This window comes from Mobula birostris, chromosome 4, assembly GCF_030028105.1.
Source record: "Mobula birostris isolate sMobBir1 chromosome 4, sMobBir1.hap1, whole genome shotgun sequence".
Taxonomy (NCBI): Eukaryota; Metazoa; Chordata; class Chondrichthyes; order Myliobatiformes; family Myliobatidae; genus Mobula; species Mobula birostris.
In genome coordinates this window covers 112,435,890-112,463,718 of record NC_092373.1, presented here as the reverse complement: position 1 = coordinate 112,463,718, position 27,829 = coordinate 112,435,890, and the positions used below count along the sequence as shown (strand labels likewise).

At 39.9% G+C, this 27,829-nt stretch overlaps 1 protein-coding gene across 6 annotated transcripts in view; it reads left to right on the top strand.

Annotated features, from left to right (window-relative positions):
- spock3 (SPARC (osteonectin), cwcv and kazal like domains proteoglycan 3) overlaps nt 1-27,829 on the top strand; it is a 502,312-nt gene that overhangs the window by 378,794 nt on the left and 95,689 nt on the right. For 3 of the 6 annotated variants that reach the window (XM_072255934.1, XM_072255932.1, XM_072255933.1), the window contains exon 7: nt 5,933-6,112. The exons of the other annotated variants lie outside the window; for them this stretch is intronic. In XM_072255934.1, coding sequence (XP_072112035.1) covers nt 5,933-6,112 — 180 coding nt within the window. The remainder of the gene's footprint in view (nt 1-5,932; nt 6,113-27,829) is intronic. 6 annotated transcript variants of the gene reach the window in all.

Below are 27,829 nucleotides of genomic sequence, written 5' to 3'. Positions count from 1 at the left end.
TTGCTGCCCGTACGATCTTCTATGCAGTGATGTGCTGGGACAATGGTATCAACATGGGGATGCCAACAGCCTTAATAAACTAATTAGAAAGGCTGTCTCTGTTATAGCAGTCAAACTGGACACACTGGAGGCTGCGGTAGAACAAAGGACCCTCCGGAAAATTCTGGCAGTTCTGGACAATGTTTCTGATCCTCTGCAAGCCAGCATGGCTGAATAGAGGAGTACTTTTGGTAATAGACTAAGTCGACTGCACTGTTCCAAAGAGTGTTATATGAGGTCATTCTTACCCTCTGTTACGTACACGCAACAGATTTAAAAGAATCGGCAGCAGTAGAGCACACCTGGAGTCTGGCTTTAATGCTAAGAAGCACTATTTATTAGTAACTACTTAATATAGTAATTTAAACCAGGTAAATCAAAGGTTAGCAGTGTTATGCATGTATATGTGTGTAAATATAATTCCCAAACTCAGTCAAGCTCAGGTGACAAGATTCAAAGTCTTACGATGGTAATGTAAGAAAGTGCAGTTCAATGCTCGGAGTTGGTGGGGGAGAGAGCGGTGTTTGCAATCCACAATAGGAGAAGAACGAATAAACAGGTGCTGTTGGTCTTCCATCGTCGGACTCCAAATCCCCTCTTGAGTTAACCAAACGTAGCTAATCACAAAGGGTACCGTCTTTGAGGGAAAACTACCACCCAGGCTAGGGTAAACACACCGGCAGTAACCACAGGGTCACCCTAATACACACCGTGATAGCCACTGATCGATCCTTAACCCACCCTTGTAGGCACTCAAAAGTTCCTTTCGCTGACCCGGTCCTTAACAGTTGCTCTACTTTGTTTATGAGAATCACGCATCAATACCCCGGATCGATACTCGACTCACCCCTTGTGGACTACTGAAAGTTTTAACCAGCGACCCCCTGTCACTGGTGTTCTTCCCTGATCGATGCCCACTCAGATTCTGACTGTGAAAACGAGTGTGTCCTTGTAAAAGTCCAAACACGCTGCAGAGAAATGTAAACAGGCTGCCAGCGAAGAATGGCTCCGCCCCTCTCTCTCTCTCTCGGTAGAAAGCAAACAGAATCCAAAAAAACGGCTGACACTCAGCACTCTTTCTCTTTTGCATCTTAAAGTGACAGTCCACAGCTAAGTGAACCGTAGGGGGTTCACAATACTCTCCACCATTAGGCTCCATAACGAGTCAACCTATAGCCAGGGAAGTGATGATCCCTTCTGTTAGACTGTTTGAAGTAACTTTCTTAAAATTTTTTCTTACTTCTTTTCTAATATTTGTATATCTGTGCACTTGTAATGCTACTATGATGCTGTAATTTCCTTTCGGATCCATAAGGTATCTATCTATCTATCTATAATTCTTGAAAAGTAGCAACAAGGTGGTGGTAAAGAAGATAGATGGTATACTTGCCTTCATTTGTCAGGATGTTGAGTGTACAAGTGGGAAGTCATGTTGCATCTGGATAATACTTCGGTTAGGCCACTCTTAAGATGTAGTGTACATTGCCAACACCGCACTGCGGGAATGATATGGAGGCTTTGGAGAAGGTGCAGTGACTCACCAAGTGTTTGCTAGATTAGAGGGAATGAGCCATAAGGAAAGGTTAGACAGATTTGGACTGCCTTGTCTGCAGCATCAGAGGCTAAGGGGTGATCCGATAGATCTGTATAAAATTACAAGAAGCATAGTTAGGATAGATGTCAGAGTCTTTTTCCCAGGGTGGAAATATTAAATATTAGAAAAGGCATAGCTAAAAGGAGAGAGCAATAAAGTTTAAAGGACATTTATGAGATGGAGATTGCTAGGTGCCTGGAACATGTTGCCAGGGAAAGAAGAGGAAGCAAATGTGATAACAATATTTAAGAGACATTTAGGCAAGCAGATGAACAGACCATGTATGGGAAGGTGGAATTTATCCAAATTGGAATCATATTCAGCACAGACATCCAGGATCAATGGGCTTGCTCCTGTACTGTTATATGTTCAATGAAAGAAACAGTTTCTGTAGGACATGTGGTGTATACTTATAAAGAACTTATATGCACAAGCTTTGGGTAGAAGTTTGAGCTGAAGGACTAATTTAGAATGCTTCTTCCAAAATCCACAGTAGCACAATTATAAAATAGCTTCTGCTTGGCCCTGACCTTAAGGTTCTGTTTTCACAATCATGCAGATTTTTGCAAAGTTGACCAGAAAAGCATCGGAACAAGTCATTGTCCAAATGTTATAATGTGGTATTTAAGACAAACATGAATGGGTTGTCTTCTCTGGAGCATCAGAGGGTGAGGGTTTTATTCCCCAGTCCTAATGAAGGGTCTGGGCCTGAAATGTCAATTGTTTATTCCCTTCCCTAGATGCTCTCTGGCCTGTTGAATTCCTCCAGCATTTTGTATGTGTTGCCAGGTAATATTTTTGTTCCATTTGACCCCTACATCATCCCAGCTGATTAACATACTCTTTTATATTGTTTCCCCAGATTCCCCTTAAATATAGCTGTGCATTTGTTTCCCCAGGAACAAGTTCCATTTAATATTTCCCTCTTTTAAATTGTGTTTACCATTTGTCAACCCAGGTGTTGATTCCACACAGGATTTTGTAGGCTTTCTCTGAATCCTTCAGCTTGGTGTCAACAGAAAATCTAATGAAGTACATGTGATTGTTCCAGGTCTCGCATTTACTGATCATCCTGCCTGGTAGAAATTCCTATTTCAAATTTCCACTGACACTTCAATCTCTGATGAAATTTCAGTGCTTTATTCATAAAGTGAAGAAAGTTACTAATGATCTCCAACTAGTGTTTCAATTTTCAGTTAATTTAGTGATGATGGATTTTTATCTCAACTTCCCATAAATGCATGTACACATATAATAACTTAAGACAAAGCCACCATTATGTACAAACAAGAGAAAACCTGCAGATGCTGGAAATCCAAGCAACGCGTACAAAATGCTGGAGGAACTCAGCAGGCCAGGCAGCATCTATGGAAAAGAAGCAACACACATCAAAGTCGCTGGTGAACGCAGCAGGCCAGGCAGCATCTCTAGGAAGAGGTACAGTCGATGTTCAGGCCGAGACCCTTCTTCAGGACTCAGGCCCGAAACGTTGACTGTACCTCTTCCTAGAGATGCTGCCTGGCCTGCTGCGTTCACCAGCAACTTTGATGTGTGTTGTTTGAATTTCCAGCATCTGCAGAACTCCTCATGTTTACATCTATGGAAAAGGGTACAGATGACATTTCAGGCTGAGACCCTTCATCAGGACTGCAGAACAAAAGATGAGGAGCACTCCCCCCATCTTCTAACTCTGACTGCTCATCTTTTTTTCTCCAGTCCTGATGAAGGGTTTTGGCCCAAAACGTCAACTGTACTCTTTTCTGTAGGTGCTGCCTGGCCAGCTGAGTTCCTCACCACTACGTATTTTTGAACTTGACTAGCTGATTTAAAAAAACTTTGAATTACTGGTTGATCTTCTCGGAAATATTGACTAATCATATTGTATACCAAATCCAAGACCCTATGAAACATTGTTTTTTAGCAACTCTCTTTTGGGGTTGATATGAAGGCCATATGGAAGTGCAAGATCCATATCTTTTTTGATATATCAGAACTGGAGTTGAGAATAGAAACATCACTTGCAGCAATCGTCAATCTGAACTTTATTCTTTTGTCTTACATCTTTCATCCATGCTTTAGTTAGCTTCTTTTCCTTGAGACCCATCTCAGCCCTGTATTCTATCATCTTTCGTGTACTGGAAGTTTTAGGCTGCATGGTGCTGCAGTATTATCACACACACACCTTACTTACTTAAGCCTGGTTTATACTTCTGCGTTAACTGGACACCGTAACCTACGCAAGTGGCCTACGCGCATTGTGAGCATTTATACTTGAGCGTTGGTGTGTCTGCATCGGCATTTCGCGCATGTCACGCATGCGCACTCACCTGCCTGCGCAAGGCTTCATGGTCATGGTAGTCTCGGGGTAAACAAGATGCGAGCGTCTTTTCTCAGGCAAAATGTGTCCTCCATAATTTCGGAGGTCTGTAAGGCTTTATGGAAAGCATTGCAGCCAGAGTTCCTTCCCTGCCCTTCAGTTGCCCAAAGGGAAGCTATTACAGCGTAGGATGACATGCGATGCTACCAAGTGGACCAATCACAATTGTTGCGTTCTGTGTTGCCACAATGCGAGGTTACATTTTGGGAGAGGTGCGCGTCGCAGCAATGCTAGCTGTCGTGTAGGGTTCCGTGTCGGCTTTGCGTAGGGTTTGCAGCGACGCAGACCTTACGGTGACGCGTTGATGCAGAAGTATAAACCAGGCTTTACTGAGATACAGTGTGGAAGAGGCCCTTCTGGCCCTTCAAGCCTCACCACCCTGCAATCCCCTGATTTAACCCTAGCCTAATCATTGGACAATTTACAATGACCAGTTAACCTACCAGCCTGTACATTATTGGACTGTGGGAGAAAACTGGAGTACCTGGAGGAAACTAACGTACAAACTCCTTACAAGCAGTGGCAGAAATTGAACCCAGGTCATCTGTACAGTAAAATGTTGTGCTAAGGTGTGTATATATTTTCCAAATCAGGATGAGGCATTTATCTTTAATGTGATTTCCTAAATACTAAACATATGGGCAAAGTAATTAATTTACCTTTGTTAATAGATATTTATTCTGTCCATCCACACTACATTAAGTCCATCTGGGGAAAAAAAATTAACAAATTTTGATTCTTCTTGAGTGCCTAACAGCACAACTGCATTTTTGACACCAGGCTCTGTCATATATTGTATGTCAAGCAGTGTGGCTTCCAGTGATTTCCCTGGACTAGGAGTTCCCAACCTTTTATAGTCCCCTCACATTAACCAAGGTTGCAAATCCCCTGCTCCAGAATGATGACTGCCCCATCTATCAAGGTTTGCAATTAAATTGTAACTGAACTACTGCTGGCTTTGAAAACATTGTGACAATGATTCTGGTAAATACAGAATTCAGTACTCTGTGGTAAAATACCTTTACATGACCTTGAAAGAACACTGTAACCTTAAGGGACTGTTTTGATTCCATGCATGTCCTTCCCTTTTTCTGTATCCTTTATGCTCAGTCCCGAATCTCACTTATGGCCATCTTCAGAGTCAATATGATGATGATCCAAATGAGACAGGCTCCTCTGCTGTTACAATAAGATCATTCTCAGGTTGGACGAGCAACACATTATATTTTATCTGGGTAGCCTCCAACCTATTCGCTTTATACTTATGCCTGTGAGGCCCAGCACAGCTCCAGTTTAAGTATACTGATGACACCACTGTCATTGGCCAAATCAAAGGTGGTGATGAATCAGCATCTAGGAGGGAGATTGAAAATCTGGCTGAAGTGCCATAACGACAACCTCTCAGTCAGTGTCAGCAGACCAAGGAGCTGATTATAGAGGTTCGCGAGCGATTTTCATCATGGAATCAGAGGTGGAAAGAGTCAGACTTGGCAGTGCCTCTACTTTCTTAGAAGTTAGTGAAGATTCAGTATGTCATCTAAACCTTTGGCAAACTTGTATAGATGTGTGTGTGGTGGGGAGTATATTGACTGAATGTATCATAGCCTGCTATGGAAATACTAATGCCCTTGAACAGAAAGGCCTAAAAACAGTAGTGGATACAGTCCAGTCCATCATGGATAAAGCGCTCCCACCATTAAGCACACCTACGTGGAGTGCTGTCACAGGAAAGCAGCATCCATCATCAAGGACCCCCACCACCCAGGACATACACTCTTCTGACTGCCGCCATCAGGAAGGAGGTGCAAGAGCCTCAGGGCTTACACTTCCAGGTTCAGGAGCAGTCATTACCCCTCAACCATCATCCTCTGGAACTGCTGAAGGGTTTCAGCGTGAATCATCAACTGTACTTTTTTCCATAGATGCTACCTGGCCTGCTGAGTTCCTCTTGCATGGTGTGTGTGTTGCTTGGATTTCCAGCATCTGCAGATGTTCCCTTGTTTGTGCTCTAGAACTAGTGGGGATAACTTCACCCACCCCATCACTGAATTGTTCCCATAACCTATGTTCCCATCACTTTCATCTGATGTTCTTGATATATGGTAAGTTTGTTCATTTATTTGGTTTTTTTTTATTTCTGTATTTGCACGGTCTGTTGTCTTTTGCACATTTGTTGTTTGTCTGCCCTGTTGGGTGTGGTCTTTCGTTAATTCTATTGTCTTTCTTGTATTTACTGTAAATGCCAAAAGAAAATGAATTGCAGGATTGTCTATAGTGACACATATATACTTTGATAATAAATTTACTTTGAAGTTTCAACCTGATGCCGTGAACGTCAATTTCTCTAACTTACAGTAATTTCTAACCCCCTCTCCTTCCTCTCTTTTTCCATTCCTCATTTTTGCTCCTCTTACCACATCTGATCTCCTCACCTGCTGGTGACCCTCCTTCTTCTTTTCTCCCATGGTCCACCTGCTCTACTATTAGATTCCTTCTTCTTCAGCCCTACACCTTTTCCACCCATCCCCTCCAGCTTCTCACTTCATCCTTCATCCCCCACCCACTTACCTTCCCCCTCACCTGGTTTCACCTATCATCTAGCTTGTACTCCTTCTCCTCACTCTATCTTCTTATTCTGACTTCTTCCCCCTTCCTTCCCAGTCCTGATGAAGGGCCTCAGCCTGAAATGCTGGTTCTTTATTTGTCACTATTGACGCTGCCTGACCTGCTGAGATCCATCAGCATTTTGTGTGTGTGCTACAACAATACACCACTTATTTTTCCTCTCCTGCCTGGTGTTTGTGTCAGCTGTTTAATGCAAACTAAAATGGCACAAAACCACAAATTTGAATTATATTCCAGATGGCTAAACAGTTTCATTAGTTACTGTGTGACACTTCAGTAAGATTTCACTTGTGAGGCCTATTGGAATGGAATTACGCATACTCACAATGAGATACAGTTTGCCTGGGGAAAGTAAATGTTTTAAAAATTTCCAGCAGCCAAGCTAACTCCATATTGATATCAAACTGATTATATTTACAAAAGCTTAGCCTATGTTACAACAATATTGTGAATACTCAACTCTTTGGAACATCATGGTCAGACGCAGTAAACCTGTCTAAACAGTGCATGTGCAGATATCTTGGATTTTCAGCCATTTGAATAGCTAAAGGTAGTTTTGTGGTAGTTCTGCTCCATTCCAGTTAAAACTAACAGCAGTAGACATTGAGAACCAGGCCACATCTGGCAGTAATATACTCAGAGGCATAATCATGAATCATCTGATTGTCAATTATTATATTCAGGGTTTTCAGTTTCTGACTAAATACCATAAAAATCCATCTGGTTCACTAATGACTTTGAGACACATCTGCCACCCTTCAACAATCTGATCTATAAATGACCCCAGGCTTATGGTAATATGGTTAACTTTCAACTGGACTCTCATTGGTCTGGTATGGGTAGTGATGTTATTATTGTCATGATTCTCATTAAATATTAGATTCTCTAGAAAAACCCCATCTTGTGGAAAAATATATATATCAAAAAGCCAATAGAAAAATCTTCCTTGAAGAAAGTGAATTATGAGGTGCCTGTTGAATTAATTTTCAGTCTTACCAAGTAAGTTGAAATCTGATCAGAAATAATCCATCAATTTGTTGACCCTTTACAAACCTACCTTGTAGGCTATCTACCAATGAGGTTACCAATGAATTGAAAGTTCACCATGTACAACATTCAGACATTAATATGTTCATTTCTGTTTGTTAGATGAGGTAAAAATTGGTGACCATGAGTTTTTCTTTTTAATTGTGTACCAGTCATATCATTTAAGCTGTCTACTTGCTCCCAGATCATAAGACAATGGAGCAGAGCTAGGCCATTCTGCCCATTGAATCCTCTGCCATTCCAGCATAGTTGATATATTATCCCTCTCAACTATATTCTCCTATCTTCTCCCTGTAACCTTTGATATCCTGACTAATCAAGAAACATTCAACCTCTGCTTTAAATATACTTAATGACTTGAGCTTCACAGCCATCTGTGGCAATAAATGCCACATTTTGACCACCTTCTAAATAAAGAAATTCCTCCTCATCTCTGTTCTGAATGGATGTCCCTCTATTCTAAAGTTCTGACCTATGGTCCTAGACTTGCCCATTATATGAAACATCCTCTCCACATCCACTCTATCTAGCCCTTTCAATGTTCAGCAAGTACAGGCCCAGAACCATCATACGCTCCTCATACATCAACCCTTTCATTCCCGGAACAAATCTCACTTCTAAGATAGGGAATGTCGACTCAGACCTTGAGGCCTGCGTCAGGCATTTTCATGCCTTACAAGGCGCAGATTGGAAGTCTGTGTGGGGCGCCACTCCTCGCAGAGACACTAGAGCAATGTGTGATTAAGTGCCTTGCTCAAGGACACAAACACGCTGCCACAGGCTCGAACTAGCGACCTTGAAATCACTAGACGAATGCTTTAACCACTTGTCCACGTGCCCACCACTTCTAAGATAAAAGGCCTAAAACTGCTCACAATACTCCCAAGTACAGTCTGACCAATGCCTTATAAAGCCTCAGCATTACATCCTTGCTCTTATATTCTAGTCCTCTCAAAATGAATGCTAAAAGTGCATTTGCCTTCCTTATCACCAACTCAACCTGCAAGTTAAGCTTTAGGGAATCCTGTCCAAGAACTCCCAAGTCCCTTTGCACCACTGATTTCTGAAATTCCTCTCCATTTAGTAAATAGTCTACGTACTGGTCCAGGAACACCACTTAGGATTGTGAAACGGGCCCAGCCAAGATTGCACTTTCTGAGGAAACTTAAACAAGCATCACTCCCCACTAACATCTTAACTACATTCTACAGAGGCGTGGTTGAGAGTGTGCTGACCTTTTGCATCACAGCCTTGTACTCTAGCTGCAGTACTGTCAACAAAAAAGCCTTGCAGAGGGTGGTTAGGGGAGCAGAGAAGGTTATTGGGATCTCCCAACCTTCTGTCAAAGACCTCCAGAAGACACAGTACATCATTAAAGACCCCTCATACCCTCTCCATGAACTGTTTGTTCTTCTGCCATCAGGCAAACGTTACAGGAGCATCAAAACTAAAACCACAAGGCTTCTAAACAGCTTCCTCCCACAGGCAATCAGACTGCTAAATAGCTACTCCACCTGACTCTACTTTGGACACTTTTAACTTGCACTGGACACTTATATCTGATTTAACTGGCATGTGGCTGTTGTGTTTCACTATTTATTGTTATGTTTATTATTTAGTGTTGCGTTTGTTATGTTATGATTGCACTGCCCCTGAGGAACACTGTCTCATTCTGCCCTGCAGAGCTGATGTATGGTTAGAATGACAATAAAGTTTTTAGAATCTTTTGAATCTTGAATCTTTGAATCTAATTCCTTCTACCAAAGTACATGACCATACACTTCCCTACACTAATTCCATCTGCCACTTCTTTGCCTATTTTCCCAATCTGTCTAAGCCCTTCTGCAGACTCCATTTCCTCAACAGAATGTACCCCTCTACTATCTTTGCATCATCTGCACACTTTGCCAAAAAGCCATCAATTCTGTCATCCAAATCATTGACATATAATGTGAAACAAAGTGGTGCCAACACCAACCCATGTGGAACTTCACTGGTCACCAGCAACCAACCAGAAAAGGCTCCCTTTATTTCCAGTCTTTGCCCCCTATGTCACTCAATCTTCTATCTATTCTAGTATCTTTCCTTTAATACTATCTTGTTAAGCAGTCTAATGTGCGGCACCTTGTCAAAGGCCTTCTGAAACTCCAAGTAAACAATATCCACTGACTCTCTTTTGTCTATCCTGCCTGTTATTTTGCAATGGGACAAGTGCTACACCTGCCTCCACACTTCCTCACTCACTACCGTTCAAGATCCCAAACAGTCCTTCCAGCTGAGGCAACACTTCACCTCTGAGTCTGTCGGGGTCGTCTACTGTATCTGGCATCCTTAATGTGACCTCCAGTACATCAGTGAGACCCAACACACCTTTGCTCTGTCCACGAAAAGCAGATTTCCTGGTGACCACTAATTTGAATTTGCCTATTTCGACATGTTGAATGAGAATCAGGCTTAAAGTTAGTGGTGTACATCAGGCAGTACAATGCAATACATAATTGTTTTAAAAAGCAATAAATATATAGCTTATAGAAATATATATGTACTGTATATAAAAATTAACTTAAATAAGCCATTCAAAAAGACAGCAAAAAAATAGTGAGGTAGTATACGTGGAGTCATTATCCATTCAGCATTCTGATGGTGGAGGGGAAGAAGCTGTTCTTAAAACAATGAATGTGGGTATTCAGCTCCTGTGGCTCCTCCTCAATGGCAGCAATGAGAAGCGGGTATGTCCTGGGTGATGGGGGTCCTTAAAGATAGGCGCTGCCTGTTTGAGACATCGCCTTTTGAAGATGTCATTGATGCTGGGGAGGTTAATGCCCATGATGGAGCTGACTTGAGTTTGAAACCTTAGGTAACTTTTTCTGATCTTATGCAGTGGCCTCTCGATATCAGATCCCCTCTACTGGTGTCAGCCTCCTCTACTGACAAGAAGTGACATAGTCTGTCCAGGTAGCCTCCAACCTGATGGCATGAACATTGATTTCTCTAGCTTCCAGTAATTTCTCCCCCCTTCCTCCTTTTCTCTCTTCCATTCCCTATTCTGGCTCCCCCCACACCCTTCCTCCTCACCTGCCCATCACCTCCCTCTAGTGCCCTTTCTCCTTCCCTTTCTTCAATGGTCCGCTGATCCCTTCTATTAGATAACTTCTTCAGCCCTTTACCTCTTCCACCTATCACCTTCCATCTTCTCAAATCATCTTCCCTCCCCACCACCCTCCTTACCCTACACCTGGTTTCACCTATCACCTACAAGTATGTACTCCTTTCTCTTCCCCATCATTTTATTCTAACTTCTATCCCCTTCTATTACTGTCCTGATGAAGGGTCTAGGTTCCAAATGTCAACCAGTTAAATTCCTCCATAGATGTTGCCTGACCTGCTGAGTTCCTGGAGCATTTTGTGTACCTTGCTGTCAATGATATAATATGAATAGCTCCAGTTAAATTTGCCAACTGTTGCAGTTATAGTTATGGCTCAGTGCAGCCCAGGCATTGCATTCCTAGAAGCTCAAAAAGGTGGACACAGCAATTTTTGTGTCGTTAACTCTTTCTAAGCTGGAGCTGGTGCTGATGGAGCTTGGCATTCAGGATGTGAACAGAACACCACTCACTTCTTGCACATTCCTTCTCTGCCTGACCTTATTGCAGTTTGTGGGTATTTGAGATGAAACTGTACTGCAGAAAACAGTGTTGGAATGCTTGTTGTTTGTGATAAATTTTAATGACATGGATGTGAGCGTAGAGGTATAATTAGTAAGTTTGCAGATGGCATGACTGTTGTTGGTGTTGTGTCTCAGGCTACAGCAGAATACAAATCAGATGGAAAGCTGGGTATAACACTGGCAGTTGAAGTTTAATACTAACAAGTGCAAGGTTCTGCATTTTGGGATCTCAGACAGCGATAGGACATGTATAGTAAATGACAGAGCACTAAGGAGCATTGATGAATGAGGAGACCTGTGGTTCAAGTCCTACAATCCATGGTCAGAGCAATCCTGGTAGATAGTGGTGAAGACGGCATATGGCATGCTCACCTTCATAGGCTAAGTCATTGATTATGAGTCAGGATAGTAGAGGAGATTGACCAGGTTGGTGTCTGTTTTGGAGGACCTTAGTTATGGGGAGAGACGGGATATGTAAGGCTTGTTTTCTTGAAGCGAAGGTAACTAAGGGGTGACCTGATAAAGCTTTATAAAATATGGTGGGGGGTCACGGTAAAGATTTGTTGGAATCTTTTCTCATGGTAGGTATCAAAAACAAGAAGGCGCAAGTTTAACACACACAAAATGCTGGAGGAACTTAGCAGGTCAGGCAGCATTTGTGGAGGCAAACACGAGGAATTCTGCAGATGCAAGAAATTCAAGCAACACATATCAAAGTTGCTGGTGAACGCAGCAGGCCAGGCAGCATCTCTAGGAAGAGATACAGTTGATGTTTCGGGCCAAGACCCTTCGCCAGGACTAACTGAAAGAAGAGCTAGTAAGAGATTTGAAAGTTGGAGGGGGAGGGGAAGATTCAATATGATAGGAGAAGACAGGAGGGGGAGGGATGGAGCCAAGAGCTGGACAGGTGATTGGCAAAAGGGATATGAGAGGATCATGGGACAGGAGGCCCAGGGAGAAAGAAAAGGGGGACGGGGGAAAACCCAGAGGATGGGCAAGGGGTATAGTGAGAGGGACAGAGGGAGAAAAAGGAGAGAAAGAAAAAGAATGTGTGTATATAAATAAATAACGGATGGGGTACGAAGGGGAGGTGGGGCATTAGTGGAAATTTGAGAAGTCAATCTTCATGCCATCAGGTTGGAGGCTACCCAGGCGGAATATAAGGTGTTGTTCCTCCAACCTGAGTGTAGCTTCATCTTTACAGTAGAGGAGGCCATGGATAGACATATCAGAATGGGAATGGGACGTGGAGAATTTCTGGAGAATAGTTTTGAGGTGAGAAGAAGGAATCTTAAAGAGAATATTTAGTGTTTAGACTATGCTGCCCAGAATTAGGTAGATTCTGATGCAATCACTGCTTAAGTATTTGGATAGCCACTCTTAACAGGAAGAATACGGACCGAATGCTGGTAAATGGGTTTAACGTAGAAGGACAAAGCAACTTGGATGTGATAAGTCAGAGCTGTGCTGTACAACTCTAATTCTATGAAAATGTGTAAAATTGAGAGGGGAACTGTAAAGAGTGCCTGCTTCATGATACTTGCAAAATACATCGGGAAGTTTTGAGTTAAATGTGAGAAGAATTAGGTATGAAGATTCCAATACCTTCAAATGTTTTGTGTCTTCTGATTGCCATGACCTAATGCATTAAAGATGATGACAACCTCCCCTACTCAAGTAGTATATCTATCATTCTGAGTCCTCTCATTAGTTCCTGCTGTAATAAGTTGTGTTGGCTACATTACAACTATTGGTCAAACTGTGCTTCAGGTAGCAGGGACAGTGGTGGTTAGCGTTTGGCATTCTGTTCAGATGAAGTAGTGGCTCAATAAGTTATGGGATGTAAATCTGACACTTGCAAATTGTGCTAACTGTACTGAGGATGAGATTAAACAGATGTCCTGAATGAGAAAATAAATTGGTAGGTTCCTGAAGGGATGGGGTGAATTGACAGTTCATTAGGTCACCATTACATTTGATATGGTATAGGAAGATATAATAATTCTCCTTAATCACTATAGTGAAAATCAGAATCAGGTGTGTTATGCTGATAATTGACGAAATATTTGCTGTTCGTGGCAGCAGTACAGTTGAAAGACAAAAATCTAAGTTATAGAAATAATTAGTGCAAAACAAGAATAATGATGTTGTCTTGCTGAGTTCCTGGGCTGTTCAGAAATCTGATGGTGGAGGGGCAGAAGCTGCTTCTGAACCTTTGAGCTTGCAGTGCTGTATCCAGGTCCATTGATTGGGCAGCATGCTGTTGCAGTAATCAAAATTGCTTGTTTGCAGTTCCAGTTCTCAAGACCTTGGTTGCTATCTTCTGGGATTTGTATGTTCTAGCTCTGCCTGTGGGTGCACTAGCTGTTCTGGTTACTTCTCACTTCCCAAGGACGTGAAATAGATTCTTTCCTTAAAGTCATTACATTGCAACCCCACGTCTTTTTTTTGCTTTAGCAATACAACACCGAGTTGGCCCTTCCAGCCATTGGAGCCACATCACCCCAGCGACTCCACAGCCCCTATTTAACTCTAACCTAATCACAGGTCAATTTACAATGACCAGTTAACCTATTTGGCACGTCTTTGGACTGTGGAAGGAAACTGGAGGAGCCGCAGAAAGCCCACGCATTCCACAGGGAGGACATCCAAAGACTTCTTACAGAACGGAGATAGAATTGAACTCCAGCTCCAGAATGCCCAGAGATGTTATAGCATTGTGCTAATAGCTACGCCCTATGGGGTGTGAATTTGGCCACAATGATTTCAATATATGCAAGCTACTGTGTATTTAGATTGAGCTGGGGCTAATAGTTTTTATTTTATGAATAGACAAAAGTAGAACCTTCCATTAGGGACACTTTTATATTAATCAGCTTCAATTGATGCTCATTGGTTTCTTAAGTTCCACACAAAAAATAGATTAAATTTATTTTATGCAAAAGCACTTTAAATGAAATCATTCCATATTTTCTGAGACATTAATCAGAAGAAGTCTGATGCACAGAACATTAATTTTGTGGCAGTATGAAAAAGCAGCTGTACTTTCCTGATATCGTATCTTGGGTTTTTATTAATTATGCTTTACCACATGATAACTGAAGTAGAAAATTCATTATGTTTTGCTAAGTACTTAAGAAATCAAGCTACAGTCCCTTATTGCCTTTTCAATGGATAGCAACTCCTCAAAAAATCTCAACTTATTGTTTCAGCACTAAGCCAACTATTATTTTCAGATCTCTTATTATGTTGCACCTTGCTTTGGCTAGACAAATGGAATGTAAAGGGCCTCTTGGTACATAATCAACTCTGATATTAAAAATACAATAAATGTACTTCAACATCTATGGTGAAAAATAGGCAAGATGTTTCACATCTGGGTTATTCATAGAACCCATATAGTACAGGACTTTCAGCCCTTGATATCTGTACTAAACATGGCATCGAATTAAACTGAAATATTTCTGCCTCTTCCAGATCCCTGTCTCTCCAATTCCTGCATATTCACTTTTCTATCTGACTACCTGTTAAAGACCACTATCACATCTGCTCCCACCGCTATTCCTGGCAGCCTATTCAAGCTACCAGTCACTCTCGGTGTAAAACATAAACTTGCCCTGCATATCTCCTTTAAACTTTCCCTTTGCATTTTAAATATATGCTCCAGTGCTTGACATTTATGCCCTGCAATAAAGATTATGGCTGTCTTACCCTTTCTCTGCCTCTCAGAATTTTATAAGCATCTATCCCGGCCAATCCCCCCCCCCCCACCCAGTTCCTGACTCTCCAGAGCAAACTTTCCAGAGCCTCCACATCCTTAACGTAATGCACCTTGACCTTTCAAGCATTATTAGGAAACTACCTCTTTTTACACTGACATTGTGAGTATAATATTGGCAGCCTTTATTTCAACAGTTACAAAATCTGTGAAATGGAACTATTCAGTTTAAAAGCCAGTAGTTATATATCTCACACATGTTTATATGTATGTCTGAAGGAAGAAATGAAATGTAGAAAATTTGATACCATTCTGGCATTAATGTTACTTGATCATATTGGTGTCATGGTTTACACTTGAAATTTGTGAAAATCTAATTTGCATTTGATTAAACATTTAAAATATTGTCACTTGTAAAAATGCTATTCCTGTCTCTCAAATGCAGCCACTGCCACATCTGTTATCAGGTTGAGGCTTTTTATTCCAGCATATACAAGATGTTTTCTTTCTTTTTCAGAAAATGGTGTTTTCCTTCCACTACTGTCGATGCTGCCTCACTGTATCTTTAACATTACCCGCACATCTGCCCTCACTTCTCTTCACTGATCTCCTTCCCGGCACTTATCTCTGCAACCATGTTAAATGTTCCACCTGCCCCTACCTCCTCCCTCACCACCGTTCAGGACCTTAAACAGTCCTTCCAGGTGAGGCAGTGTTTCAACTACGAGTCTTTTGGGGTATTTCATTGCATCTGATGCTACCGGTGTGATCCCTGCTGCATAGGAGTGTCCTGAGACAGATTGTGGGACCACCATCGTGGAGCACCTTCGTTCCATCTAACACAACAGGCATGGTCACCCTCTGCCCATCCATTTCATTTCCACCTCCCATTCCTACACTGACATGTCCACCTGTAGTTGCTTCTGCTACCACAATGAGGCCAGATGCACATTGGAAGAGCAACACCTCATTCTATCTTGGTAGTGTCCAACCTAATAGCCTGAACATTAATTATCTCTAACTTTCAGTAACCACTCCCCTCTACCCCCATTGTTTTTCCTCATTCTGGTTGTCTGTCTCCACTTCTCTCCTTCTATGCATTATGACCTACCCATCACCTCCCTCCCTTTATTTTCTCCCATCAGATTCATCATTCTTTGGCTCTTTACTGCTCTTCCCATTCCCCAGTCATCTGCATTTCCCCTCATATGGAATCATTTATCACCTGTCAACTTGTGCTTCTCCCCTTTTTATCCTGGCTCATTCCCTGATGAAGAGTCTTGGCCTGAGATGTCAACAGTTCATATCCCTCTGTAGATGCTGCCGGACCTGCCGAGTTCCTCCAGCACTTTGTGTGTGTTGCTCAACATTTTAGCCAGTCACCTTAAAGCAAAATTTCTTAGCCCAATTTTATTCATTTAAAATGTTGTTATCCATTCCATAATAACCTCTGTACCATGATTCAAGAAGGACATGATTTTCATTTCTTCATCAGAAACTTGTATTCCTTGCCTACATTTTTAGCTAATCAGTCCTCAGATCCATAGCAGCCATTTAAAAATGAGATTCAGAGTAAGGTGTTTTGTATTGTTCTCTAGGGACAGAAAGGAATCTTGTGTGTATAACTGCCATTCTAATTCTCCATTCATTACCTCTGCAACACTGATAGCTCTTCCTGTCACACGTGCACCATTTTCCCAGTTTAGTTTACAGGACAGCAGTTACCAGTAGTTTGAGAAATCGATGTTCGTGCCATCAGGTTGGAGGCTACCCAGACGACTGTATACCTTTTTCCATAGATGCTGCCTGACCTGCTGAATTCCTCCAGTAATTTATGTGTGGTGCTTGGATATCCAGCATCTGCGGATTTTCTCGTCTTTATGATTCTCTGTATCTTACTGCTTTCTTATTTCCTTAGCAAACCTGAATCGATCAATTTGTATGAAAGGTCTGACAGAGGAATATCATTCCCAAAATTCTTGAGAAACTTTTTAAACTTGTATCCCCCAGCTTTCAGCAGTTGTCTTAGTCAATGATGGTTTTCAGTCCCTCAGTTTAATTCTGATGAGAAGGCAGAATCTAGCAAGATCCTGTTTTAGCTTAAAGTGCTACAGCTAACATTCCCCCCCCCCAAAAAAAGTCTGTATTTTTATGTAATTTGTTTTGGAATGTTCATTATTAATTAAGGCTGAAACCACATCAAATCATATATATAAAAAGAACAACAACAGAATACCAACATAGCCAAGAAAGCCAAATATGACTTACTGATAAAATCAGAAATAATAATACATGGTGTAATAATAAAATCTTAATTGTCTAATTTTTGTAGGTTCTATCATTATTCCAGTTATTGGGTATTTCCGGATATGTATTAGCAGCTTGAACCACTTGCGATGTAAATCTTTTACGTCAGCAAATTTACTGATCTACCGAAGTGAGCTGTACAGCATAATGCTAATTGGGTGAGATTTGCACAACACTTTTAAACCCAGTGGGAGCTAGAGTTAGACAAACTTCTGACTAAAAATTTAGAGCGATAGACTTGCCCATCATCAACTTATGCCATATCAACAGAAGTGAAATGTTAATATAGCAACCTAATAAACCATCATGTCCCTAGTATAATTACTAATTTCACTTGTCTTACAGATGAACAAAGTTATTTCAGGTATACATTATACTTGTAGATGAAGTAAAACGCGTGTGTGTGTGCATTTTAATAATCTACCCAAATAACATTTGCACTGAAGGATTTATTATTTTTATGGTATTAGTGAAAATATACAAATTGTCAGTTTTCTAGTGCTTGGCAAAATGAGGGTAATTAAGATCTAAGGGGATTCAGGAATGTCAATGACAATTGAAGAGTTCTTTATTCTGGTCTTTTTTTTAGACAAGTTAACTGAATTGCTGTTGATTTTCCATTATGTCTTGTTAATCATTTGATAGCGTAGTCATGCTACTCGCCATTTCTTATTGTGCAGGCTTACTGCTAAATACTGCTCCAATTCCATTCAGCCAAATGTCCAGAGCCCAAATCATATTAATAACCCTGATATCAGAATATTAGCCATGGTAATGGGAACTTCAACAAATAGCCTAAAATGATAAGAGAGGAAGATCTAGTCCGAGGGTGGTGAACCAATGGTATGCATACCCAAGATAGCACATGCAAAAGTTTTATTGGCATACAGCATGCAATTCTGCCCATCAATTCTTTAAACCCCACCCACAATGTAAAGGTATATAATGGTTTATCTTAACTGCCAAATGAGGCAGTGAATTATTCTTTTTACAACCCAAGACCAGTGAGATGTTTTCACAGGAAATGTCTCATGCCAGCTATGGTTGTGTGAGCATGTGACTTCAGATAACACTTTTTGAAATCCTCACTGACTTGGTGTGCGCATTGGTAATTCACTAATAAGGGGTTGAGCCAGTTGGAATTGGCTTCGATCTGCTTATATTTTTACTTCTGTCATTTGTATATCAACACTGAATATTCAGGGATAATAAACACTATTCACTTTAGTGCCTCCATGAATATTTTTAAATTGTTTGCCCTTTTAAGCTTGTTCAGAATATAAGATACAACAGCAAAGAAACAAAAAAAATAGGAGAAGCAGCAGAGATTTTCAAGACTGGTGGAGTGAAAAATTTGACATGATTAACAAAAAATGATAAAGCATTATGCAGATTATGTTGCGAAGCAGTGATATGCAAGACTTCGTCTGTAAAGTGGCATTATGAAACTGTTTATAAATGACTGTGAGAAAATAAATCAACAACAAGAAAATATAGTCAAATACTTCAACAGTTATTTCAGGTCTTTACAGCTTAAGTTAGTGCCAGATATAAAGTTTCAAAAAAAACCCACTCATGTTTCTGTTTTTGCCTTTTTTTTTGGCGTGTGGATTATGTTGATGTTCTTGTTGTTTGCATGATTTGTTTACTGCATGGGAGAGACTTGATGGTCTTGTTGTCATTTGAATTATTTGTTCTTTTGTGCATGAGGGGGTTTGTTGTTCTTATTGCCATTTGTGTGAATTATTTTTTGTATATGAGGGGTTAATACTTTTCTTTGAATGGCTGCCATGTTTTTTATTTGTTTTGTGTCTTTCTGGGGAAGACAAATCTCAGAGTTGTATACTGCATACATACTTATATAATGAATGTACTTTAAACCTTTAATATATTTGCTGCAGTGTGTTCCTTTCCTTTTTGATTGTCTTCCAGAAAAAGATAAAATTATTTAGCACATTCAGGGTTCATCAGTGAGCAGAACCACAGTAAAAGATAGAATACTAACAAACATAGCAGAACAGCTAACAAAAGACAACAGTTCATGTAAATTTCTCTCCATTTTTCTTGATGGTAGTGCTGATATTACATCATCAGCTAGGCTTAGCCATTATTGCTTGATTTTATAGGGATGATGAAATATAGAAAGTACTGGTTAACTTGGTAATGTTACCTGAACACACCACAAGGATTGAAATATGTAAGGCAGTAGTAAAATAATTGCCTGGTCAACAAATTAACTTTTCGAAAATAGTTTACTTGACAAGTGATGGTGCACTCAGCATGACTGGTAAAAAAAACAGGTTTCATCAATCTGCTTGCAAAATTTGTTGGAGGACAACTCATAAAACTTTCATGGTGTGGTAAACAGGAAGGCTTTGGGTACAAAAGCTGGTCTTAAGGAACTTGAAGTGATGAAAGTTTTACCTAAGGTAATTCTATGGCATGCTTTGAAAACAAGATATCTTCAGGATTTACTGAGCAAGGGTTCAGCATCTATGGAAAAGGGTCACGGCCCGAAATGTCGACTGTACTCTTATCCATAGGTGCTGCCTGGCCTGCTGAGTTCCTCCAGCATTTTGTGTGTGTTGCCTCATTTATTCAAGTTTGGTCCGCAATCTCCATTTTGCCCCTTGAAGATGGTTTTACCTGCAACTCTTGTTGCATTCTTGGTGAATGGAGTCATGTATCTGGAAAAGCCTGATGATGCTGGTTAACAGGATAGCACCTTGTCTGAAGGTAAGTCTTATAACCAAAGCTCAATATAAGGAGGATGAACTATACAATAAATACAGAGAAGCCTGTTATGTGAAAGAAAATCAGTAAATAATATAGCTGGCAATATAAGTAGGGCATATCTAAGATATTCTCCAGCAATGTTAATACAAAAAGAATTAATGAAGAGCAGATTGAAAACAAGTATTAGAAAATTATATTAAACCTCTAATTCTGACAAATCTGGGGAAATGTGGGCTTCTGCCCTACTTGTCCAATAATGTTGGTGAAAAGCCTAACCTTTTCTGGTGCCAGACCATATTTTAATATGAGAATCAAGCTATCTGCAGAGAGAAACCAAAGTAGGTAACAACAATGCTTTACAAAGCTAGTGATAAAACATGGGTTTGGGGAGATGGGATGATTGGTGGGTATGGTGTTAATGGTATGGTTATAATTGTTAATGGATCAGCTGATTCAAGAGAACAGTAAAAATTACATGGAGCAGAAAGCTTTTCAAATTATAGAGACTGCTTAACCTTATTAGTCCTAAAAGGATTAAAAATACAGGAAACGATGAGATTCATAAACTTGGTAAAAGTGTATCAAGAAGTTAGTTGACCAGTTTCAAATATTGCACTAATTAAGAGCTGGCCAGTTGCTTTTATAAACAGAAGTTTGCCTTGACATCACTGACCAGCAAATTAAACTAATATTTCTATTAAACGTTTCTACATGAGGTCATCTGAATGACCTGTGTCATCTTCTGACTGGAAGTGGTCCAAGGCTACAAGCGGTATTGTTTTATGGCTCTCCCTTCATCTTTGTATCTTATGTTATTTGTTTTATTCTGTTCAGCTCGACTGGTTCAAACCAGTCTAACCAGTCACCCAAAAACTGGACCCAGTCTGCCAACTCACAGGCAGTTCGTTCTGCAAACCTTCCATTTTACACAACAAACAGCATCTTATCTAAGAATGGTCTCAGCTTTAGCAGAACCTCTTTGTGCCCATGTTCAGATGCCCTGACGAAGTTATCCCAGAGCAAGAATCAGCTCACCAAACCAGTCACAAAATGGTCACCTTCATTCCTGTCATCACATGGCAAAAACAAAGACTTTTACTTCATCTGTTTCCACTGCCCTTGGCTCATCACTGTTCACTGATTTATAGATTGTAGTTCTTTCTGTCCAGCACAACGGAACAACATTAGCTACATTATAGTCTTCAGAAACTTTGCCAGTGACTAATGATGAAGCAAATATCTCTGGAAGGGCCTTCACTGTTTCTCCACTAGACTCCCACAAAGATCAATATTGCACTTGGTCTGAGCCTGGGGACCTATCCACCTTAAAATACCTCCTCGAAAGTAATATGAATATTCTCCAAAACATTTTCCTTTTTGCCGTTGTCTCCTGAGTCAACATGATTTTATCCTCTGTAACTACAAGGAGAATTACTCATTAAAATTAACACCCAACTGCTGTGGGTTAAGACATGCTAGTCTCTAAGATGACTTAGTCTCTCCCTGGCCACGTTTTTAATTCATCGGTATGATTTTGAAAAGAAGCTGATAAGTAGACAAGGTTGTATACAAGAATGAAGATTAAAGCAATTTAACAGAACTGTAAAATAAGCAGAACTAAAGTAATTAAGAAATAGGCTACCAATCTATTTGATGTACTGATGAATAAAACTTAAATGGAAAAGACAAAGCTTAGAAATTAATTTAAAAAATGTATAAAAATCAAAATCCGTGATATCAGTTGTTTTAGATCAGACTCTGTGCGAGCTCAAGTTACCCTTGGAATTACCTGTTTGAAGTTCAAAGTACATTTATTATCAAAGTATGTAAGCAGTATATAACCCTGAGATTCATCTTCCCCACAGACAGCTATGAAACAAAGAAAACCATGGAGCCTGTTCAAAGAAAAATATCAAAAGCCCCCAAGTGTAAAGAAAAAAAAACAAATCACACAAACAGCAACAAAATACAGACCATAAAACACAAAATCGAAAGAGTCTAGGCATATTCAGTTTAGTTCACTTCATTATCTGCAGTCCATGCTGATTCAAAAATCGCCCAAAATTGTAACCGGAAAAGGAGTGACTGGAAACCAGAAACACATCATAATTAGAACTGCAGAGTCCAATCCACAAACATGTAATCTTTTAGTCAGTATTGATTAGATAGGAGTAAAGTTAGGTTGACAGCTTCAAAACTATCTTACTTTAGACGTCATCAAAAAAATAAAATTACTTTACAAGTTAACAAATCAAATCAAATTTTACAAATCAAATAACCCAGTTCTCAGTTCCGCCCTAGGAACTAGACGTTCTAATGGTTACACACTACACCAGATTTAAGTATAGATGGATTTTCTACAATATAACATATGATAATAATATAGAAACTGATGAGGAAAGGAAGATGGTCCGTCAAAGCTTGTGGTGTAGTTTAATAGTGCACCAGGGATTGCCCAGCAATGTGAGGCAGAAATCTGCTACAGCAAAGACGTCATGGCTGGAAATAACTGACAAAGTCAACTTAACGTGCATTGTGTATGGTTTAATACAGTAAGAGTATAAGATATAAAATGTTACTGACATTCTAAGCGATCAGCATCTCCATGTTCTTGCCTCTGTATACCATTTGATACAACTCTGGACCTAGGAGGCATTCAACCTGAAGTGTGTTCTATCAGAAATCTTCCTGATGAAACCAATGATTTATAGCAACACTGAGATTTCCAGTCACTTTACAGAATTTATGAGATACTTTACAATGTCTTTGCATGGGACTTAGTACACATAAAATTGTAAGAACTTGGAGAAAACTGTAGCTCACTGTCATGTTTGTTGAAAGTAATTTTAATGAAAAGGAATTTGAAAACTTTAATATTCAACATCAGTAATCAACCATAGCAGGAATTGTTAACATTATAATGAATGTTCTTTTCATAAACCAAGTGGAACATTTATATGATAGCATTATAGATGAGTGTTTGAAATAGAGAAAACAATTGAAGTATACTTGTGTTAATTGTTGCAGAAATGATAAACAAGGTAATGAATCTGAGGTGCTGAAAAAAGTGTAATTAAAATTCTGAGCATGATTTTTTTGAAGGAGGCAAAATAACCTAGGGTAGTGCTGCCGCTGAATTTAACATTATCCTCCAATCCGTTGAATCACAGCCTTGGTATTCAGCACTGCTAATTATGTATGCTACTGTAATGCAAAAGAGACAAAAATCAACAAAAAGTGTTGATATTCGTGATTTATTCAAGGAAATTGCTAGGACTTGTTATATGATTTGAGATGACTGCTGCTGCACTCCATGTGACAAGATCATTTGTAACAGCAACAGGACGGCCTAGATTTCAATCATCTTCATTAGACATTTGATTCGTCAGAGATATAGCACTTCAATGGGCTCTTCCAGCCCAAGCGCACGTCACCCAATTTGCACCCATATGACTAATTAAGCCACTAACACATACGTCATTGGAAGGTGGGAGGAAACCGGAGCATCCGGAGGAAATCCACATGGTTATGGTCGTTTAAATTCATTACAGACAGTGGAGGGATTGAACATGCATCATTGGCACTATAATAACATTGTGCTAACCGCTATGCTATTGTGTCAGCTTGGTAAATCAAATCAAACCCTGATTTGATTAACCAGCATATTTTATTGAACTAGACGCGCTAAGATCTGCATGTGTCAGATAACAGATTTCCCTGTCATGGGAAACAGACTAAGGAATGCTAATCACCGCACTTACTTTAGGACTAATTTGGCAACATTATCAGTCATGCTTGCAAGTATAATGGTAAAGGGCTGAGCTGAATAGATGACCTGAAATTTTAACCCAAGCTATTCTATCGCCTGAAAATTCAGACACATGGCCAGAAGAACAGCAAAATTTAAGAGCTTTCTTATTGTATGTTGATTCCACCAGTTGGACTAATATCCTGAGAGTCTTATTGAGTCAGGTATAACGTGTCATTGAAAACTTCTACCTTGGCTAAGCTTTATGCTAACTATAAAACTCTTGATGCTGTGTGTACAATATACTTTTGAGTACCTTATTAGCTAAACTTCACATTCTATGGGACATTATTAATGCTGTATCTGTCACCCTACACACTGATAACAGGCAATGTTCATTAACAAGTTGGAATGAACTTAAACTGTTTTCTTAGACCCAGGATTTAATTTGTTCAGGTGCTCTCATCACTATTAGCAGAAATATTCCAACAGACAGCTCTACAGTATCTTCCCAGGTATTTCCACAGGCACCCCAAACCTCTTCTCAGACTCCCAACATCCAAAATGCATGCAGATCCTAACATGTCTGATAATGATCCCAGATCTGTGAATCTGTCAAAGTGCTCCTAGATTACCATTACGTACAGTGCCTAAAAAAAGTATTCACCCACCCTGGGAAATTTTGTGTTTTATTGTCTTACAGCATTGAATCACAGAAGATTTAATGTGGCTTTATTGACACTAATCAAGAGAAAAGACTCTTTCAAATTTCTACAAATTGCTCTAAATGTATTACAGTTATTAAACACAAAATAATTGATTGCATAATTATTCACCCCCTTCAAGTCACTATTTATAGATGCACCTTTGACAGGAATTACAGCCTTGACAGTGTGGATAGGTCTTTATCAGCTTTGCACATTTGGGCTCTGCAGTTTTTCCCTATTCTTCTCTACAAAACTAATGAAGCTCTATCAGATTGCATGGGGATCTTGAGTGAGCCAATTCCAGCCACAAGTTCTCAGTTGGATTGTGGTCTAGACTGTGACTTGGCCATTCAAGGCCATTAACTTTGTAGTGTTTAAGCCATTCCTGTGTAGCTTTGGCTTTCTGCTCAGGGTCATTGTCTTGCGGGAAAACAAATCATCTTTCAAGTTGCAGTTCTCTTGCAGACTGCATCAGATTTTCCTCCAGGATTTCCTGTATTTTTCTACACTTATTTTACCCTGTACCTTCACAAGACTTCCAGAGCCTTCCCTTCATGCTTGGGATGGTGTGTTTTTGATTATATGCATTTAGTTTGATGGCCAAAAAGTTCAATTTTGGTTTAATCAGACCATAGAAGCTTCTTCCAGTGACTTCAGAATTTCCCACATGCCTTCTGGCAAACTCTAGCCAAGATTTGATGTGAGTTTTCTTTTCAACAGTGGCTTTCTCTTTGCCACTCTCCCATAAACCTGTGACTGCTGAAGTACCCGGACAACAGTTGTTGCCTGCACAGTCTCTCCCATCTCAGCCACTGAAGCTTGTAACTCCTCCAGAGCTGCCATAGGTGGCTTGGTGGCCTCCCTCACTAGTCCCCTTTTTTTTGCATGGTCACTCAGTTTTTGAGAATGGCCTGCTCCAGGCAGATTTACAGCTGTGCCATGTTCTTTTCATCTCTTGATGGTTGACTTAACTGTACTCCAAAGGATATTCAGTAACTCGGAAACTTTCTGGCATCCATCTCCTGATTTGTGCTTTTCAATAACCTTTGTTCTTTTGTCTTCATGGTGTAGTTTTTGCCAGGATACTGACTTACCAGCAGTTGGACCTTCCAGATACAGGTGTATTTTTACTGCAATCAGTTGAAACACCTTGAATGCACATAGCTCTCCAAAAGCAGATCTCCATTTAACTAATTATGTGACTTCTAAAACCAATTAGCTGCACAGAGGTGATTTGGCATGACATATTAAAGGGGGTGAACACTTATGTAGTCAATTATTTTGTGTTTTATATTTGTAATTAATTTAGTTCACTTTGTAGAGATCTGTTTTCGCTCTTCTGAGGCTCAGTGTCAAAAAAGTGCCAAATTAAATCCACTGAGATTCAATATTGTAAAACAACAAAACGTGAAAACAAGGGAGTGAATTCTTTTTATAGGCACTGTACACTCTAAATCGCAGTGCTCATTTTTTGGGCTGCAAACAATTCAATACAAATATATTCCTGATTGTAATAGCTTAATTAATTAATCGGGATACAGTGTGGTATTGGCCTTCTGGCCCTTTGAGCCAAGCTGCCCAGCAATCCCCTGACTTAATCTAAACCTAATCACAAGGCCATTACCCTACCAACAGGCACATCTTTGGATTGTGGGAGGGAACTTCAGCACTTGGAGGAAACCCATGCACTCACAGGGAAGATGTACAAACTTCTTACAGGCAGAGGTGGGAATTGAACCCTGGTAGTGTATACCATAAAAATGTTGTGCTAATCACTGTGCTACCATGCCACCTTTTAAATTCTTGAATATTATATCCTTACTCATGTTAAAACTTTCAACACATTGTGAGGAATTCCAGGAATTAGCAAGTATTCAAAAAGAGAAAAGCTGTTTTTATACATAATCTGTGTATTTTTCTGTTTTATACTAAAACAAACTGCAGGGAGCACGCGTTAAACAAGCACATATATACTTGCATGTCTGTCCAATTCTAAGACCTCCGGTGGTCAGAATTAACCATGGATATTGCATCCTAGCTGTCTAGATACGCAAGCCTGGGCAGTATGATACGGTGAGCAAGCTGTTGCCCATGTAGCAAGCTCCCCCTCTCCATGCAACTGATGAATTGAACCCAAAGGAAATGCAGAGACTGATACAGTTTGGTACCATCGATGTCGCAGGAGTTGCCAGTTAGAATTGACCTCAATGTAGGACTGCCTTAGGGACTCCAGCTCCAGATTTTTCCCTCAGTGTTTACACACACAGACTTCCCCATGGGCGTGTATAGCCACACGGCAGCGGATATTTGATATCAGAGCTTTGCTTCTTCTAGATGAGCTGCCAACCACTGCTGACAAGCCTCATCTCCCTAGTTTTAAGGCGCCAGTAACCCAAGCTTGCCCCTTCTCCTGTCTGTAGAAACAGTTCCACCAGGCTTAGTAGCTAAGTTACACATGAAGGCAGTGAGCTGGACTTGGTTGTCAGAGGCTTTTTGAAGCGCACACCATTTGGAGCATTTAATAGTTAATGGGAGCTTGTCCCCATTACCGCTCCCAGCTATAAAAACCTTAAGGAACTTGCATGTAAATTAATCATTAATATAGATGTGTAGTTATCATCCTTTGAGAAGTTGTTACAACAAAAAGAAATTACATAAGCTTACTTAAGTAAAGTGTAGCCCACAATGACCTATTTTACACACTGTATGTTAAAACAGTGTAGGCTAGATCAGGGTGGGGAACCTTTTTGAGAGTGTGTGCCTAAAAACAAACCTCTCACCTGTCATGGTAATGCTGAGTAGTTGTTATCACTGATTAATGAATTAGCATCAGTGATTATGGACTTTGAGGAAAAAAGTTGTATCCTATTGCTTATTTATGTGTATTCATTGCTTTCCTAATAATAAAATTATAACAAAACAGATTGAAATAAGTGTAGCATTTTTGAAAACCTGTTCAAAAATTATTAACATTTTTTTAAAAGACATCTAAAAATAACACCACTTCTAAATAGTTCAGTTGTTGTAGCTCATATGTAACAAGCAATGAGAATGCAAAATTATAATCTTTGGTGCATAGTTATAAAAGATCAGGGAATAGAAAATAAACCTTATTCTCAGTACAACATTTGTTGCTGCTTTAACAATGACAAATATTTTACATATAATTTGTATTTGGTTGTTTTGAGAGTTATGCATTGTAGCACTAGTTCCTTTAGTAAGTCTATTATAATTAGATTTGACTAAATTTGTCACTGAAAATAA